At 37.0% G+C, this 15,769-nt stretch overlaps 2 protein-coding genes across 4 annotated transcripts; both read left to right on the top strand.

Annotated features, from left to right (window-relative positions):
• Nucleotides 1–58: 58 nt before the first annotated feature.
• gtf2h5 (general transcription factor IIH, polypeptide 5) lies at nucleotides 59–2,945 on the top strand. 2 transcript variants are annotated; one of them, XM_084431962.1, is made up of 3 exons: nucleotides 59–164; nucleotides 261–350; nucleotides 2,312–2,945. In XM_084431962.1, exons 2-3 carry the CDS (start codon nucleotides 316–318, stop codon nucleotides 2,490–2,492), a joined length of 216 nt encoding a protein of 71 aa, XP_084288088.1. In that variant the 5' UTR covers nucleotides 59–164; nucleotides 261–315; the 3' UTR covers nucleotides 2,493–2,945. The 2 variants fall into 2 exon arrangements, with proteins under 2 accessions (XP_084288088.1, XP_084288089.1); XM_084431963.1 differs by having other exon boundaries at nucleotides 72–90.
• Nucleotides 2,946–5,570: 2,625 nt separating this feature from the next.
• LOC311305078 (macoilin) lies at nucleotides 5,571–15,646 on the top strand. 2 transcript variants are annotated; one of them, XM_084432553.1, is made up of 11 exons: nucleotides 5,571–5,818; nucleotides 7,105–7,246; nucleotides 7,402–7,528; nucleotides 7,862–7,985; nucleotides 8,091–8,260; nucleotides 9,076–9,505; nucleotides 9,610–9,768; nucleotides 11,140–11,310; nucleotides 11,525–11,651; nucleotides 13,209–13,383; nucleotides 14,546–15,646. In XM_084432553.1, the coding sequence occupies exons 1-11, from the start codon at nucleotides 5,742–5,744 to the stop codon at nucleotides 14,731–14,733; spliced, it is 1,890 nt and encodes a 629-aa protein (XP_084288679.1). In that variant the 5' UTR covers nucleotides 5,571–5,741; the 3' UTR covers nucleotides 14,734–15,646. The 2 variants fall into 2 exon arrangements, with proteins under 2 accessions (XP_084288679.1, XP_084288678.1); XM_084432552.1 differs by having other exon boundaries at nucleotides 11,525–11,663.
• Nucleotides 15,647–15,769: the final 123 nt, after the last annotated feature.

Here is a 15,769-nt window from a genome sequence, read left to right as displayed (position 1 = left end):
AGCAGAACTGTGCTCCTGGCCAGCAGGAGACAGTAAAGCTCACAAACCGAACGCTAGTCAGTTTAGTAGAAGAAGACTTTTGACTAGACGGTAATGTAGTGTCATTTTGTTATTTTCTTAAATTCTTGTTTGTAAATTCACAAGATAGTTTGGAGAGACGCACAGTATGTCAAACGTTTGTAACGACTACAAAACATTCATGATGTACTGCTAAAAAAATATATTATTATGTTCAAAACAACTTTGCCTTTTGTCCTCAGATAGAAACAGACGCTTTAACTGAAGGAACAGCAGTGTTATCACATCCCGTCAAAAATGGTTAACGTCTTAAAAGGAGTTCTCGTTGAATGGTAAGTTTTACAAATCACAAAAACGATTTAAAGATGCATAGAGTCATTTGGGACATTCTACCAGAAACGTACATTTCCACTTATAAAGAATATATTTTTCTTAAATCTGAACGTCGAGTCATATGGAGGACATGTTAAACTATGAGAAACACATATCATGCCATCTCAGCTTGTTTTTATGATTGAATAAAATACATTTTTATACTCATTTCACCCCTAAAATGTCAGGCCCTGTCACAGACAAATTTGTATTTGCTAGAATGGTTTCCTAATGAATTTCTTTGATACAAATAGCATTTTCTTATTGATCACATGTTCCTGATTGTATCTAACATTGGTTTTATAATTCCTTTAAGAAATATAAGTAACTTTTCGGTCAACTGTAGTACACAAAATCACAGAATACCCACCAGGCACTCATATAGTTGTAAAATAACTACCTTTACATAGGAGATTTTTTACAAAAACATAGTAGTGGATATATACCCCCACCTTCATCTACACAGGTAAAGAGATTAATTAATTAATATTTCCTCAAATAGTACACTTTTGTCATAATTTTCTGTGTGACAGGACTGACCATGGCGTGACAGGACTGACTTTATGAATTTTGAGGCCAAGGACATACACAATATTGCCAAAAGTATTGGGACAGCCCTCCAAATAATTGAATTCAGGTGTTTAAATCACTTCCATGGCCACAGTTGTATAAAAATCAAGCACCTGGGCCGTCATTTTACTATTGCATGCGTTAAATACGTAATATATGCAATAAATGTAATAAAAAAGAACAATAACATTCATTTGTAAGGCCGTGTCACACAGGGCCTGACGGTTGGCCATTTTAAACTGCCATTACTCAGCCTGCTAGCATAAAAAACTGTTAACATGCAAGCAAGGAATTTCAGTAACCTTTTTAGACATGTTTTGGATTTAAAACATTTTCATTATTTTCTGGAATGTTTTACCGTGACAGGGCCTGACCCTTTAGCTCGTCTTCTTAAAAAAAAACATACAAAAACAAGCTTAAAATTATACAATTCAATGACAGAATTCAGCCTTGATCAATGTCAGCTTCACCTGGGTCAAATTATGTCACTTCCTCTAAGTGATACCCTTTAAGGCGTATTTCACACATTTTATGTAGAGTTTTATGTAAACGTGACAGGACTGACCAAAACATGGGGACAGTTGTAAAATAGAATTTATTTGTAGAATTTATATATAATTTCATGTTTTTGATCAGTTGATGTGAATGATAACAGCTTAAACTTGTTATTGATGGAGGTTTTTTTTTCCCCTAAATAACAGTTTTTAGCATAACAAAACTATGAAAGCTGTAGCTCCAAGGACATGGACAGGATTTGTAATTTTCAAAAGTGTTTTTAATAAAGAAAAAAATATCTGAGAACCTAATGAATGACATATTCCTTTACAGAACAACTCACAGAAATCAACTATGAGCCAGTTTTAGAAATTTTTGGATGAAATACTTTTTTATTCACTGTAACAATTCAAGGACAGATAATGTAAGTTTCTGGTAGAATGACCCATTTATCTCACATTTAAAAAAAAGAAAAGAAATCAACAGTGACTTTAAAAATTATATATGTTTGAAATCATGTAACTTACACATAAATTAAATTAGACTCCAGTCAGATCAGTAGCCTAAATCCGTTTTATTTTACATGGAGCGAGTCACCACATGCCATTGGTAACATCGCGTGCCCAGCAAAACACCATTGACTGTAACCAGTTATTTAATATTTGCTTACGGTATAAATAATTATGGCTGACGGTGATTAGAGTATTACTTCAGTGTCATCTGTAACTGAAAACCTTTGCTAAATCCTTGACTCATCTTTATCCAGTCGATGCCTAACAAACAAAAACACCTTTAAAAGAAAAGTCATGTGTCATTGCACCTTCATTTGTGGTTCTTCTTTTAAAATATGAAACAGTGACCCAGCCATGAAGCAATTTCTTCTATATCTGGATGAGACGTCAGCGTTGGGGAAGAAATTCATCATCCAGGATCTGGATGACACGCATGTTTTCATCCTAGCTGAAGTTGTGCAGATTCTCCAGGAGCGAGTAGGAGAACTGATGGACCAGAATTCATTTCCCATCACCCAGAAATAAACGCCTGAATCTGACAGCAGACCCTACAGTCTGTGAGAGCAGATGGATGTGGAGATTCTTCCAGCACAATTGCACAAGCACAGATGCAACTGAAATATATAGATGACTGCCCCACCAGAATGATGCCTATTCTCCTTGGTTTAATTTGACTGTGTGGCATAAGTTCTTCTTCTCAGAAATTATAATTATGTGCTTTAAGTTGCCCATGTTTCAAAGACAGTTTCTTGAATCTTTGCTGTGTTCTCAAAGTATTATTAATGAATTGTTTTGAGTGGAAAATCGCATTGGCTGCAGAAAGAAACAACTACTTGTATATCTATTTTTTTTTTTTTTCAACATTTCAAAATTGTTTAAAAAGTACATCATACTACTGAAAGCAGATGGTTGAAGGCAGTGATATTTATAAACATAATACAAACATCAAATAAAAAAAATGTAAAGACAATATAACAAGTGTTCTTAGTATGTCCTTAATTTGTTTTCTGGATGCATTGCCGACTGCTGTATACTGGCAGGTACCAGACTACAGTTTCAGGCTCTCTTCCAGTGTTTTCTCAACAGATTTTCTAGTGAAACACCAGATCAAGCCACTGGCAGAAGGATATTATAGGGTATTTAGACAATTGAGATGTTGTCAGGAAACTGGTGAAAGATTTTATCTTGTAGTGTGAGGTGAAAAAAAGCTAAATCAGATAGCTAGAGTCAATGGCATTAAATGTCCAAAATGTACTTCATGTCTTGGCTGAGGAAGGGAAAGTGGTGCAGTATACTCTTGGAGTTCACCTAAAAATTTAAACTCACTGGCTAAACAACACCGCAATAAGGTGCTATTTCCTTTATTTTTGTTTCCAACGAAGACCTTTGTGTGGAAGTAAGAGGAAGTGTTGTTTTGGGTTAGACCAAGAGCTTTGCAGTGTTATTTTGTTACCAGGTACCTAACGGCTAGCTGTCTGTCCATCTATCTAACCGTTTCATCTGTCAATCTATCATCTGTCTGAAAAAAATTACTTGAATGGTACTGCACAGACAGACAAAATACAACAAATCTCACTGCTATACAAACAAAAAATATACATGTACAGAAAAAAAAATTAAAACAATTTGCTAGGCAATAAGACAAGATAATCAGTGACAAAATAAGACAATAAAGTGACATTTTTGACATTATGAAGTGTCCAGTATTCTTACCCTAACACTAACATAAGTGATAAACATTAGTGTTAGTTAAACATTAGTTGAGATGTAGAGCAGTCTTATGGCATTGGGGTAGAAACTATTCCTGAATCTTGTGCTTGTTTAGAATAGTCCTGAGCTGTTGGTGACAGTGGTCGTTCATGATGCGCTTTGCCTTCTTGAGACAGCATGGAATAGATGTCCTCTGCTGCTGGTAGTTGTGTGCCAGTTATTTTCTGAGCTGTCTTAACAACCCTTTGTAGGGCTTTCCTTTCCAGTGTGGAGCAGCTGCCATACCATATCAATCTGTTTCATCTATCTATATCTATATCCTGTCTATCTGTCTGTCTGTGTCTGTCTGTCTGTGTCTATCCATCTGTCTGTCTGTGTCTATCCGTCTGTCTGTCTGTCTGTCTGTGTCTATCTGTCTGTCTATCTGTGTCTATCCGTCTGTCTGTCTGTCTATCTGTGTCTGTGTCTATCCGTCTGTCTGTCTGTGTCTATCTGTCTGTCTGTCTATCTGTGTCTATCCGTCTGTCTATCTGTGTCTATCCGTCTGTCTGTCTGTGTCTATCTGTCTGTCTGTCTATCTGTGTCTATCCGTCTGTCTGTCTATCTGTGTCTGTGTCTATCCGTCTGTCTGTCTATCTGTCTGTCTGTCTGTGTCTATATGTCTGTCTGTCTGTGTCTATCCATCTATCTGTCTGTCTGTCTGTCTGTCTGTGTCTGTCTGTCTGTCTGTCTGTGTCTATCTGTCTGTCTGTCTGTCTGTGTCTATCCGTCTGTCTGTCTATCTGTGTCTGTGTCTATCCTTCTGTCTGTCTGTCTGACTGTGTCTATATGTCTGTCTGTCTGTGTCTATCCGTCTGTCTGTCTGTCTGTGTCTATCTGTCTGTCTGTCTGTCTGTCTGTCTGTCTATCCGTCTGTCTATCTGTTTGTCTGTGTCTATCCGTCTGTCTGTCTGTCTGTGTCTATCCGTCTGTCTGTCTGTCTGTCTGTGTCTATCTGCCTGTCTGTCTATCTTTTTGTCTGCCTATCTGTCTGTCTGTGTCTATCCGTCTGTCTATCTGTGTCTATCCGTCGGTCTGTCTATCTATCTATCTGTCTGTCTGTCTGTCTGTCTGTCTGTCTGTGTCTATCTGTCTGTCTGTCTATCTATCTTTTTGTCTGTCTGTCTGTGTCTATCTGTTTACATTTACATTTATGCATTTGGCAGACGCTTTTATCCAAAGCGTCTGTCTGTCTGTCTGTCTATCTATCTATCTATCTGTCTGTCTGTCTGTGTCTATCTGTCTGTCTGTCTGTGTCTATCTGTCTGTCTGTGTCTATCCGTCCGTCTGTCTGTCTAGCGATCTATCTGTCTATATATATATTTCTGTCTGTCTATCTTTCTATCTGTCTGTCTGTTTGTCTATCTATCTTTTTGTCTGTCTGTCTTAAATTACATTAAATTACATTATCCAAATTTAAAGACTTGCATTACATTTCAAGGTACACACTTACATTATTATCTATCTAGCCTATCTATCTATCTATCTGTCTATCTTTCTGTCTGCTTGTCTGTCTGTGTCTATTTATCTTTCTTTCTGTCTGTGTTTGTCTGTCTTTCTATCTTTCTGTCTGTCTGTATCTATCTGCCTGTCTGTCTGTGTCTGTCTGTCTATCTATCTATCTATATTCTGAGTCCAATCAGAGCGAAGCAAATAGTAAATGGTTATTTCAAATGGTAGCCTTCTTAAAATATTATGAATTTGATTGCCTTTATAACAACCTTTTTAAAAATAAAAATGAAATAAACGATTTTGGTTTGTGAACTCAGTCACTTTAAATGTTTACGCGTTCATACCGCATCTGTGTTAGTCACACACTGTATTTGCAACGCATTTCTGAGCCCCTTGTTCTCCAGACAGCGCAGATGAGGCGCTCGGTTCTGTGTGAAGTTCTCGAGCGTGCGCACATCCACCTCCACTCACGCACAAAGCGCTTCTGCTCAGGTTACCGTAAATGAGACCTCCAGTCTTACTACAATTACCTGTTTAATGGACTAAATAGCCAGCAGGACCATAAGCCATAATATGAAGAAACGCTACATGGATATAGGCAGGCTACGGAAAATGAAAAAGATTAAGCTCACAGAGAAGATTTCCGAAAGGTATGACAGCGCGCGCGCTGCTTTGTTGTTTTGTTATTGCTCTTATTCGTCTTCACCTGAATGGCTCGCGCTTGGCTATTCATAGCGCGCTCAACGGATTGACGCAAACTGCATCTGCTGTTATGATAAGAAATCGGGGTTTAATTCAGAGCGAAAGCTCGCTGTGATTTAATGGATGAACGCAGGGCCGAATCTATAATATTTCGTGTGGAAACAGTGCAGCGGGCCACGCTGCTAACAACATATTTAAATAACAAAAATATCCGCCACTTAACCTTAGCATTGCATATTAAGAAATGTTATGGTATTTCATTTATTTCAAGCTCTGATATTAATGAGCCGAGTTATTATGTTGTTTGATGCAGTGTCATCCAAGTAGTCTTGTTATTTCTTCATGACAATACGATGTCTGAAAAACAGACAGTCTGGAAACTGACAAGGGCCTCTGACTAGACAATATGCGCGCAGGAATGTCGTTTATGTAATATATTTTTTTCTCAGAGATTATTTTGTTTCTGAGCTGTATAATGTGCCGTGAATTATGCATATTTATAAATTAATACTCTAACATTTAATAGAGCGGTGTTCTTAAGTTGTCGGGTGCGTTTTTATTCGATTTCAGACTATTGTTCCTAGTGAGGTTAACACACAACACTGTTGTCTGAACTGACCCCGTCTCTATTTTATAGTGTCATCTGGACAATGGCCTCCTGTGTTTATAGCTACGCTTTATAGTGAAATGAACGTGCGCAGATTCCTCCTGAAACGGGTTCTTGTTCTTTAAATAGCCATGGCAACACTGTAGATTCGACGTTTAGGTGCTGATGCAGAAGATGAAATGTTGCCATGGTTACCAAACACAAAAGGATGTGGAGAGCAGAAAGCCCGAACAAAGGAATGGAGCACAATAGACTGTGCGACCAAAACATGAATTGTAACGTCTTCAAGAACTTACTTTCTGGGCCTTAACATCTAACGTATATTCTGGCTCGTGTTTCTTTTGAAATACAGAACAGGCTTGTTTGATTTTGAGTCAATAGGAAGCAAAAAATAAAAGTATAAACAGAACGTTCGCGCGTTTCTTTCGTAGTTCTGACTTCTGGTTTGACTTTAGTAAAACGTCAAACATATAAAATTTTTTATTAATAAATATAATTCACCCCAAAAAAAATTCTGTTTTTGATAAATAATTAAAATAACACTGCAAAATCATGATTATTTGTGTGTGTGTGTGTGGGGGGGGTGTATTACAAGACTAAAATTGTAATTCTATATCCTGTTTTCAGCGCTTACTCTGTTCTGAAGTTCATGATTGTCTGGATGCTGGTGCTGTTAGCTGACTTTGTTCTGGAGTTCAGACTGGAGTACCTGTGGCCTTGCTGGCTCTTTCTAGGGACCGTCTACACCACCTTCCACTGTCATGGACTGGTAGGCAGCTTTACTTTTAGAATAATAACAAAACCCGAATTTTCTTGTTCCATTTTTATTTCCTATCTAATCAATTTTATGTTCTGCTGCATTTGTGCATTTCAAATGACATAAAAACAGGCTTAAAGAAACTAACCTCTGCTTTTCTTTTACAGGCCATCTGTGTGGTTTTTGTGTGTGCAGCATTTACCCTGGACTTATTCTGTTTCATTTTTGTACCCTTACACTGGTTGTTTTTTGCAGCCAGCACATATGTCTTACTCAACTATATGTGGCATACAGGTAAGCCTTAAATGCTTCTAATGAAGTTGCCATTTCATTAACACTCACAGATAAAGTCTGTAAAAAATGATGGTTTAACTTAAGAAAAATTAAGTAACCTGGTTGCCTTAAATTTTTAAGTTTATTGAAATTAAAAACTTGAGTTAATACAATGATTGGTTAAATCAACAGAAATTCAAACTATTATGTTATCTGAACCACGTAAATTGATTTGACAAAAGAAAATTGTTGTGATAACAAATCATGAAAATATTTTTTTACAGTGATGCACCTGAAAGTATTGCAGACTGTCTATTAACTTATGTATTTACTTACTTACGTACTTACTCGCAGAGAAGGGCATCTGTATGTCAACTGTGACATTATGGATACTCTTAGTGTATATGGAGGCCTCTCTCCGGTTGAGGGACCTGAAAAGCCCTCATGCAAATCTGTCCCATCTATTTGCTGCACACTGGTAGGTCCTGATTGTCCATTTTAGAGCAAATTGTAATTTGGGGTTTTAAATGAACAACAACTTTACCAGCTGTGTTTCATACTGTACAATAATTATCTCTTCCAGCATTGGTTATCCACTAGTGTATATGGGATTTGATGCAACCTGCTACTTCTCCAGTATGTTTAAGCTGCGTACTCAGAAATCCGTTCAGAGTGACAATGACCTCCACATGGATCTCCTGCAACAATCCCTACCTCCTTATATGCACCTGTACCCAAAATTGTGGTTGGAAGGTACGTGAAATTTCTTTAACGGTGCCATATAATAAGAGACGTGTTTCCAAAACTATGTTCAGGAAGTCTGTTCAATATTGTTTAAAGAGACCATATTATATCCTTTTATAAAGTCTAGATTTTGTTTTTGGGGTCTAGAATATGTTTTCTGTTCAAAAAACATTTTTCCCATATTTTACATCGTAATTTGCTCTGATTGGTCAGCTGGACCAGTGCGTTGTGATTGGTCAACCACTTTGATTGTGTTTTGGAAAAGTCACGCCCCTTCATAACCATGAGTTTCTTTTTTTTTTGTGGATGTGTTATTTAAATGATATATAGTGTGACGTACATTCATGGAACAAAACTCAAGACTACAATCGAGGCTTTTCAGGGGATTTAGAAACAGTACAGGCCCGTTCACACCAAGGAGTACACTCCACACCAGAACTACAATAGCGAATATGCGAAACAATATAGCTGAAATCACTTTTAGAATGATTTAAGCCAATCAGAATCCATGCTTTCAGAGCTCAAGCGTTTAAAGTGGCGACGACAAAACTGCAGCACACGCTTAAAATAAACAGAATTATATCCTCCGCCGGTGTGGACGCTAATATAGTTATCGTTATAGTTCTCGGTGTGGATGGGCCTTAGCTCCCTTTGGAGCGGACTTTCTGCTTTGTAAGACCTTTGCAGACATTTTTCATGCTCAAACAGCAACTTTACACATAATATCCAAATACTTTAATATTGCTCAGAAAATCTGTTTGAATGATGACATAGTTTGCAATTCAATTTAGTTCAATTCAAAATTCTGACACGTCTTTGTACAGATCCCAAATATAAGGTGGCCAAATCCAGGCCGACGCAATACCAGTGTCCATCTGATGCCGTCACCTCAGAAGACAAACAAAACATGGAAGACTGCCTTCAAATCCACAGACTTCCTGCGAGACACGAAAGAGACGCAAATCCACAAACTCCAGGTCCCAAGCATCGTGGAGGTGAACTTCATTTGGATTCCACATCCATGTTAGAAACGACTGAAAACCTACCTCAGGAGGACCAGAGCAGCAAAGCTCAAAGACCCTCCAAGAGCTCCCTGCCTAAAGTGCATCGAGGTTCAGTGAATATCCCTAATAGCAAAGGGGAGAAGAGGCAGAAAGCCCCCAAAGCCATCAACTCGATAGGGGACTCTGCCGAAAGGTGCTCGTCGAACATCTCACCAAGTCCTCCAAACCCACATGCTGACCAGATGTTGAAGTATGTTTGCGTGGTTTCATTTCTATATGTACTGATTCAGCTCAAAATTCATAGGTTTGCAGATGGTTAATGGATTTTGTGATCTCCATCTGTCTGTTCCACAGGCTGGAACAAGAGATGAGGAAGCTGAAGGGAGAGCTGCAGGCGAGCAGACAGAGCGAGCAGGAGCTGCGCAGTCACATTTGTAATCTCACCAACAGTGAACACAGTCTGCGCCCTGAAGTCTCTCTGCTCAGACATGCAAATGAACTGCTGCAGAACAAGTGAGTCCTCTGATCTCTTCCTGTTGGTCTTGGCATTAGTGCTCTGGTTATTGTTCGGTCACACTGATTGAAGATTGACTGCTTGATTTGTGTTTATACATCAAACAAATGGGGTTTCTTTTTTATATTATATAACATTCGAATTTGAATCCCTTTTCACCATGACTTGTTCACCTATTCTTGTCTCAGACTTTTAAACAAACTATGAAAATTCATTATAAAAAATATTATTTATTTTACTTTTAAAGACTATGGTAATCTAAACAAATACTAAATTACGCATTTCATTATTTATTATGCGGAAGTAATTCATTTACTACCTTCCCACAATTGTGGCGCCATTTCCATCGCAGTTTGGAAACATTAATATTTTTAATATTTTTGAAAGAAGTTTCTTCGCATTTATTTGATCAAAAATACAGAAAAAAATGTAATATTGTGATATATTAATCATGCAAAGCTGAATTTTCAGGATCATTACTCCAGTCTATCACATGATCCTTTAGAAATAATTATAATATGATGATTCATTATCAAAGTTGGAAACAGTTCTGCTGCTTAATATTGTTTTCATAACCTGTGATACTTTTTTAGGATACTTTGATGAAAAAAAAAAGCAAATGTTTTAAAAATAGAAATCTTTTGTAACAACAATATACACTACTGGTATATATTTTTTTCTTTCTTTTTTTGAAATAAATCAATACTTTTATTCAGCAAGGATGTGTTAAATTGATAAAAAGTGATAGTTTATTTAAGTTCAATAATTTCACTTTAATGGCAATGCAAATGACCTATTAATTGTCATTTAAGTGAAATGACTTAACTTAAATAAACGAGCTTGATAAAAATGATCATTCTAGAAGAAAATTTCAGATGGCACTTTTGCATCTGAACTTTTCAAATATTATTTGTTTGTATTCAGAATACATAAAATGCTGGCTCTGAAATTAGACTGTGCCCAAATTACACTTTCTTTTTAACTTCCTATTTATCAAAGAATCCTTAAAAATCAATCTCGGTTTCAGTATTGATAATAAATTAAATGTTTCCTGAGCAGCAAATCAGCTTATTAGAATGATTTCTGAAGGATCATGAAGACTGGAGTAATGATGCTGAAAATTCAGCTTTGCCATTTTAAAAATATATTCAAATAAAATACTGTAATAATATTTCACAGTATTACTGTTTTACTGTATTTTTGGTCAAATGAAAGCAGCCTTGCTGAGCATGAGACTTCTTTAAAAAAAATCACTTGAACAGTAACGTATACATTAAAAATGAATGAACCGTTTTTTTATTGTAAGAGTATGTGTAACTTGACCAAAGCTAACGCTGTTCCTTTAAATTCTTTGGTGCGCTGCTGTGCAGGATTCAGTGTCTCACAAAATCCAGACAGAAGGACAAACAAAACTGTTCCTTGCTGGAAAAGAAAATCAGAATGGAAACAGAGGCTCGAGTTGCAGTAGAAAAACAAACTGCAGAAGTCAGAGCCCAAAAATTTGATGAAGCAACAATGTTACTCCGGAGCGCGTCACATAGGTAATTGTATTTATAAAGCAAGAGTGCAAGAGGCATTTATATGCATATTAATCATGTTTGTGTGATGTTGAATGATGCTTAATCTGTGTCTTTGAGACTAGGTCTAAATTACCTGCTTTTCAATTATGGTGATAATTGGCAGAATAACCCTCAATTCAAAATAGCGATGGCAAAATAAACCTGTAAATTGTTATATTTTTTCCATCCACTGTAGGCAAGAACACAGTGAAACTCAAATGTTGAGGAAAAAAGCTAAAGATCTAGACTCAGAGTACAAACAACTACAGCTGGAATATCAGGAGAAAGAAAATCGAATGATAGCTCTAGAGAATGAAGTGGAGGTAAAGGACGCGGTTCGTAGATCTGTTCAGTTACATACTGCTTTGAATAGTTGTGATGTAATTGATATTTGTGGGTCATATTTTTGTGTTCTTCATGTTATGTGGATCCGGTAGCTTGCTTTCTGTGGTGGTTTTTTTTTTTATGGTTTGGAATGCTGATTCTGTGTTTTTCCCTGCTGAAAAATCCAGTATTGCTGGTCACCAGCATCAGGTATGTTTTGCATGCTGGGAAGTGGGAACAGCATGGGATGTTTGTTGGTTCCCTGCAAGACCAGCAAAATACCAGCTCTAACCAGCAGAAACCAGCCTGGACCACCATGGAATTTATGCTGGTTTGTGCTGGACTTTTTCAGCAGGGTGTTTTTTGTCTTTATTTCTTGTTCCTTGCCCAGTTTAAATGCTGTTAGTGCCATCTGTTATATAAACCATGCCAAGACAGAAACCAAGTCTTTCAGAAACTATTGTGCATCATTTGTATTATGAATTTAATTCAATCGTTTTAATGTTTTTCTCTCTAATTGGAAAGCATTTCCAAATTTTTTGTGTGTTGGAAAGAGTAATGCAAGTCTGTATGCAAACTAAATGTCTGTATGCAACATTTGAATGTATACATGTACAAAAAAATGCACAATATTTTCTGTAATTAGTTAAACAAATTAATGCTATATAATAATAATACTTTTTTTTTAATAGCTGACCATCCAAAAATGTATGATCTACAACACTATATACTCCTTTTAAGCTGAAGGCAAACATGTAAAAGTGAAGTGTGTGATTATTTACCTCTAGTGGCAACCAAAGGAATGACAAAAATCATTCTTAATAATTCCCTGCTTCTGCACATTTCCCTGCACACTATGCAAAAGCAGAGCATCAAATGAGTTGAATGCACAAATGTCCAGTCGGAGAAATTTGCATGATTAACATACTGCATTCACAGAGATCCTTAAGTGAGCAGCCAGTGGAAACTATCCCTTGATATTAACACTGGAGCTGAAGCTTAAAACTGGCAGACAACATTCTGCAGAACGTAGCATGTAGCATGTAGCATGTTAGTAGAATGTCTGCAGTCACTGTGATTTTGCCAAGTAAGACATGTTCCTGGATCAACATTAAGGGCTTTCGTACAGGGTAGTTATAGAAACTAATGAAAGGTGAAAACACTGATGTAAAAGCTCCTAATCCTGGTTGTAAGCCTAAACTTGGCATAAACTGTAAACTTGTCCCTCAAATCTGATTGGTTGATTGGAATGTTTTTCCAGGATCAACAAATATGTTGATCCAGGAACATGTTGTATTTGGTGAAATCACGTTCATCGTCTGGGTCCATACTTAAAGAATGTAGCTCTTCACCAAATGAAAGTACTATTTTAAAATCAGAAAACAATTACACACTTCAGCCTTTTCCACTGGAAGTTTATTTGAAACTAGACAAATGAGATTCAATTGTTCATCTGAATTATTCAAAATTGCTCAAATCTTTTATATCACCATTATTACATACTGCACTGTTCTGTTAACGTCTCATCCGTGCAATATTCTCCTGCTCCTCCCCAGACCCTCCAGAGGAACAGATGCAGCGAGCAGGAAGCGGACGCTTTGCTCTCAGCTCTGTCCTCCTTGCAAGACAAGGCTCATCATCTAGAGTACAACCTGAGTGCAGAAACCCGTCTCAAACTAGACCTCTTCTCTGCGCTGGGAGACGCACGCAGACAGCTGGAGATAGCACAAGGTTCATCTCATTTCAAATTATGCCAGTTATCCATCCAAGACTCACAATGCAACTATTATTTCTAAGAATACATGATATATCAATGCCATAATGGCAGTTTTTAGAGATCTTCATCAGTCAACCTTGGATATGTAATGGTATACTATGTAACTTTTGGCCATCTAGAGGTTAAAAAACAAAAACTGCATGCATTTTTCAGAAAATGTTTTGGTTGTACTTCAGCTCTGCATGACTGTGCGGATGAATTTGACCCTTCACAATAAGTGAATGCTTGAGCTACTTTTATCTTCTTCTTCGTATCTAAGTTTCGTAATGATACGCTAATGCGTTCAGAAAATACAGGATTTTACTACAAATTCAAAATAACCGATGTCCAAAATGGCCGAATCTAATGAGAGCAATGATTTTTGGGCAAACCGTTCAGAAGTTATAAGCAAAAATATTTTTAATATCTCCGGACCAGTAGGTGGTGCTGTGCGGAAATGCTGCATGTCGCCTCAGATCATATTTGTGATGGCATGCACCAAGTTTGGTCTGAATACGCTAAAGCGTTGCGGAGAGACAGCCTTGCATCCAATTTTGCGTGCTTTTTGTCGAATTCGTTTGCGCGTTATTCGAGACTGATTGGGTTTATCAAAAATCTTTTGATATCTTTTTGCCAGCATGGTCTGAAAATAATCCGATTCGATTCTCGTGAAAATCTGACAAACCGTCTAGGAGTTAGAAAAATTATGTTTTTTGGGAAATTACGGCTTGATGCCGAGGGATCAGAGGTAAACGTATTTTTGTTTCTGGCCCCTACGGTTCAAAAGTTATTAACAGAAACGTAAGTGAAACTTTGGACAGTTGGTGGCGCTAGAGAGATTGAGTTTGCTGTGGTGAACGTTTGGACTGTCCTCTATCAGTGTGCCAAATTTCACAACTTTTTACTATACGGTTCTATGGACTGATGCTTGGCCCCTAAAAATTAGTAAATTTAGAAATGTACTCAGATTAATAAATGCTATAGAAATATTAATTATTAGTTCATGTTAACAAATGTTTCTGTTACAGACAAATCTGTATAGAATTTTAGTGTAATAATATAATATAAATCAATAAATGATTATAAAATGATTATTGGCCACAATATTAATATCTGTTTTAATGTCTTTCCCCACAGTTAAAATTTTGAAACAAGACCACGAGGTTAAAGAAATGAAGCAGAAGCTTGCTGAAGCGATGGCCGTGGCTCCAGGTATGTCGTACATGACCCCGAGGTCCTCTATGCCTCAGTATCTCAAGTTCTTCAACTCTGAGCGCTACATGCTGAATCCCAGAGCACTCATGTACCAGTGTCTTAAGAAATAAGACCGGCGAGGACCAATCGGATGGCTTTTGAAGGATTGTTTTGACTCGACATTCCAAACACAGGGGCGTCTTTGCTTCAAGGTTTGCCTGAAAACTTCGCCTTTTGACATGGCCAACAGCCCCCAGTGAGTCTACGGCTGTGTTCACTGATTGGACACTGAGGCTGGTTATAGTTGACCTTGCTTTGAGCCAAGATTCATTCCAAATGAAATCAAAGTTGACTGTAAATACATTGTTGACCAGCGGATGACCAATCGAATGCTGAGCCAACCGCTGCGAGCTGCATGGACGGCAAGATATCAGTATGAAAAAATTGTGTGAACTTGATGAGGAGCGCAGTTCATCATGAGGACAGGATATCCTGTGTTGTGTTAAACGAAGAGGCTCTTCTTCAGCCTTGACAATAACAGGCCAATGCCTCACTTGGTCATTCTGTGCCTCATTATTTATGTGAATTCAATTTATATAACAAGCCAATATCAAATGTAAGTCAGTATGTGAATATTCGAGTGCTTTGTACTGTTTTGTATTCTTTTTACATTACACACATTATACAGAAGTGACCAACAACCCAAACAAAAACAACAAAAAAACGTTTGTAGGTTTTCATGTTTCTGGAATCGTTGCCTTTTTTAATGTATCAATGGGATGTTTTTTATGAGAAGTTTATTTTTCTGGCTTGACATACTTTCCTTTTTTTTTTCTTTCTTTTTTTTTCTAAACCTAAATGAGATAATGGTTTTATTTTGTAATTCTACTTGTTGGTCTGCATGCCAATTTATGTAAAATGATTGTTTTGGACAAAAAAAGAAAAAAGAAAAAGAAAAATATTTTGATGTCTAATTGTGCATTTGTGCAAGGGCTGTTTTCTTCCAATAATTCTGGGAGCAGTAATAAAGTCAATTTAAATGATAATCTTGTATTGTTCTCCATAAGATTTTCTGACGGAAGCGGTTTAAAAATGACAATTATGTCATTCACTTTCAAGGTTGTTCCAGAATTTATTTCTTCTATGGAACACATAATGAAAGTCAAT

This window comes from Rutilus rutilus (assembly GCF_951802725.1).
Source record: "Rutilus rutilus genome assembly, chromosome: 15".
NCBI classification, from domain to species: domain Eukaryota; kingdom Metazoa; phylum Chordata; class Actinopteri; order Cypriniformes; family Leuciscidae; genus Rutilus; species Rutilus rutilus.
This window is presented reverse-complemented; position numbering and strand designations above follow the sequence as displayed.

Coding starts and splice junctions, on each gene's coding strand:
- gtf2h5 (XM_084431962.1), top strand. CDS start 316: ATGGTTAACGTCTTAAAAGGAGTTCTCGTTGAATG. Junction 351..2,311: donor AAAGGAGTTCTCGTTGAATG/GTAAGTTTTACA, acceptor AATATGAAACAG/TGACCCAGCCATGAAGCAAT.
- LOC311305078 (XM_084432552.1), top strand. CDS start 5,742: ATGAAGAAACGCTACATGGATATAGGCAGGCTACGGAAAATGAAAAAG. Junction 5,819..7,104: donor ACAGAGAAGATTTCCGAAAG/GTATGACAGCGC, acceptor TCCTGTTTTCAG/CGCTTACTCTGTTCTGAAGT. Junction 11,664..13,208: donor AAGTGGAGGTAAAGGACGCG/GTTCGTAGATCT, acceptor GCTCCTCCCCAG/ACCCTCCAGAGGAACAGATG.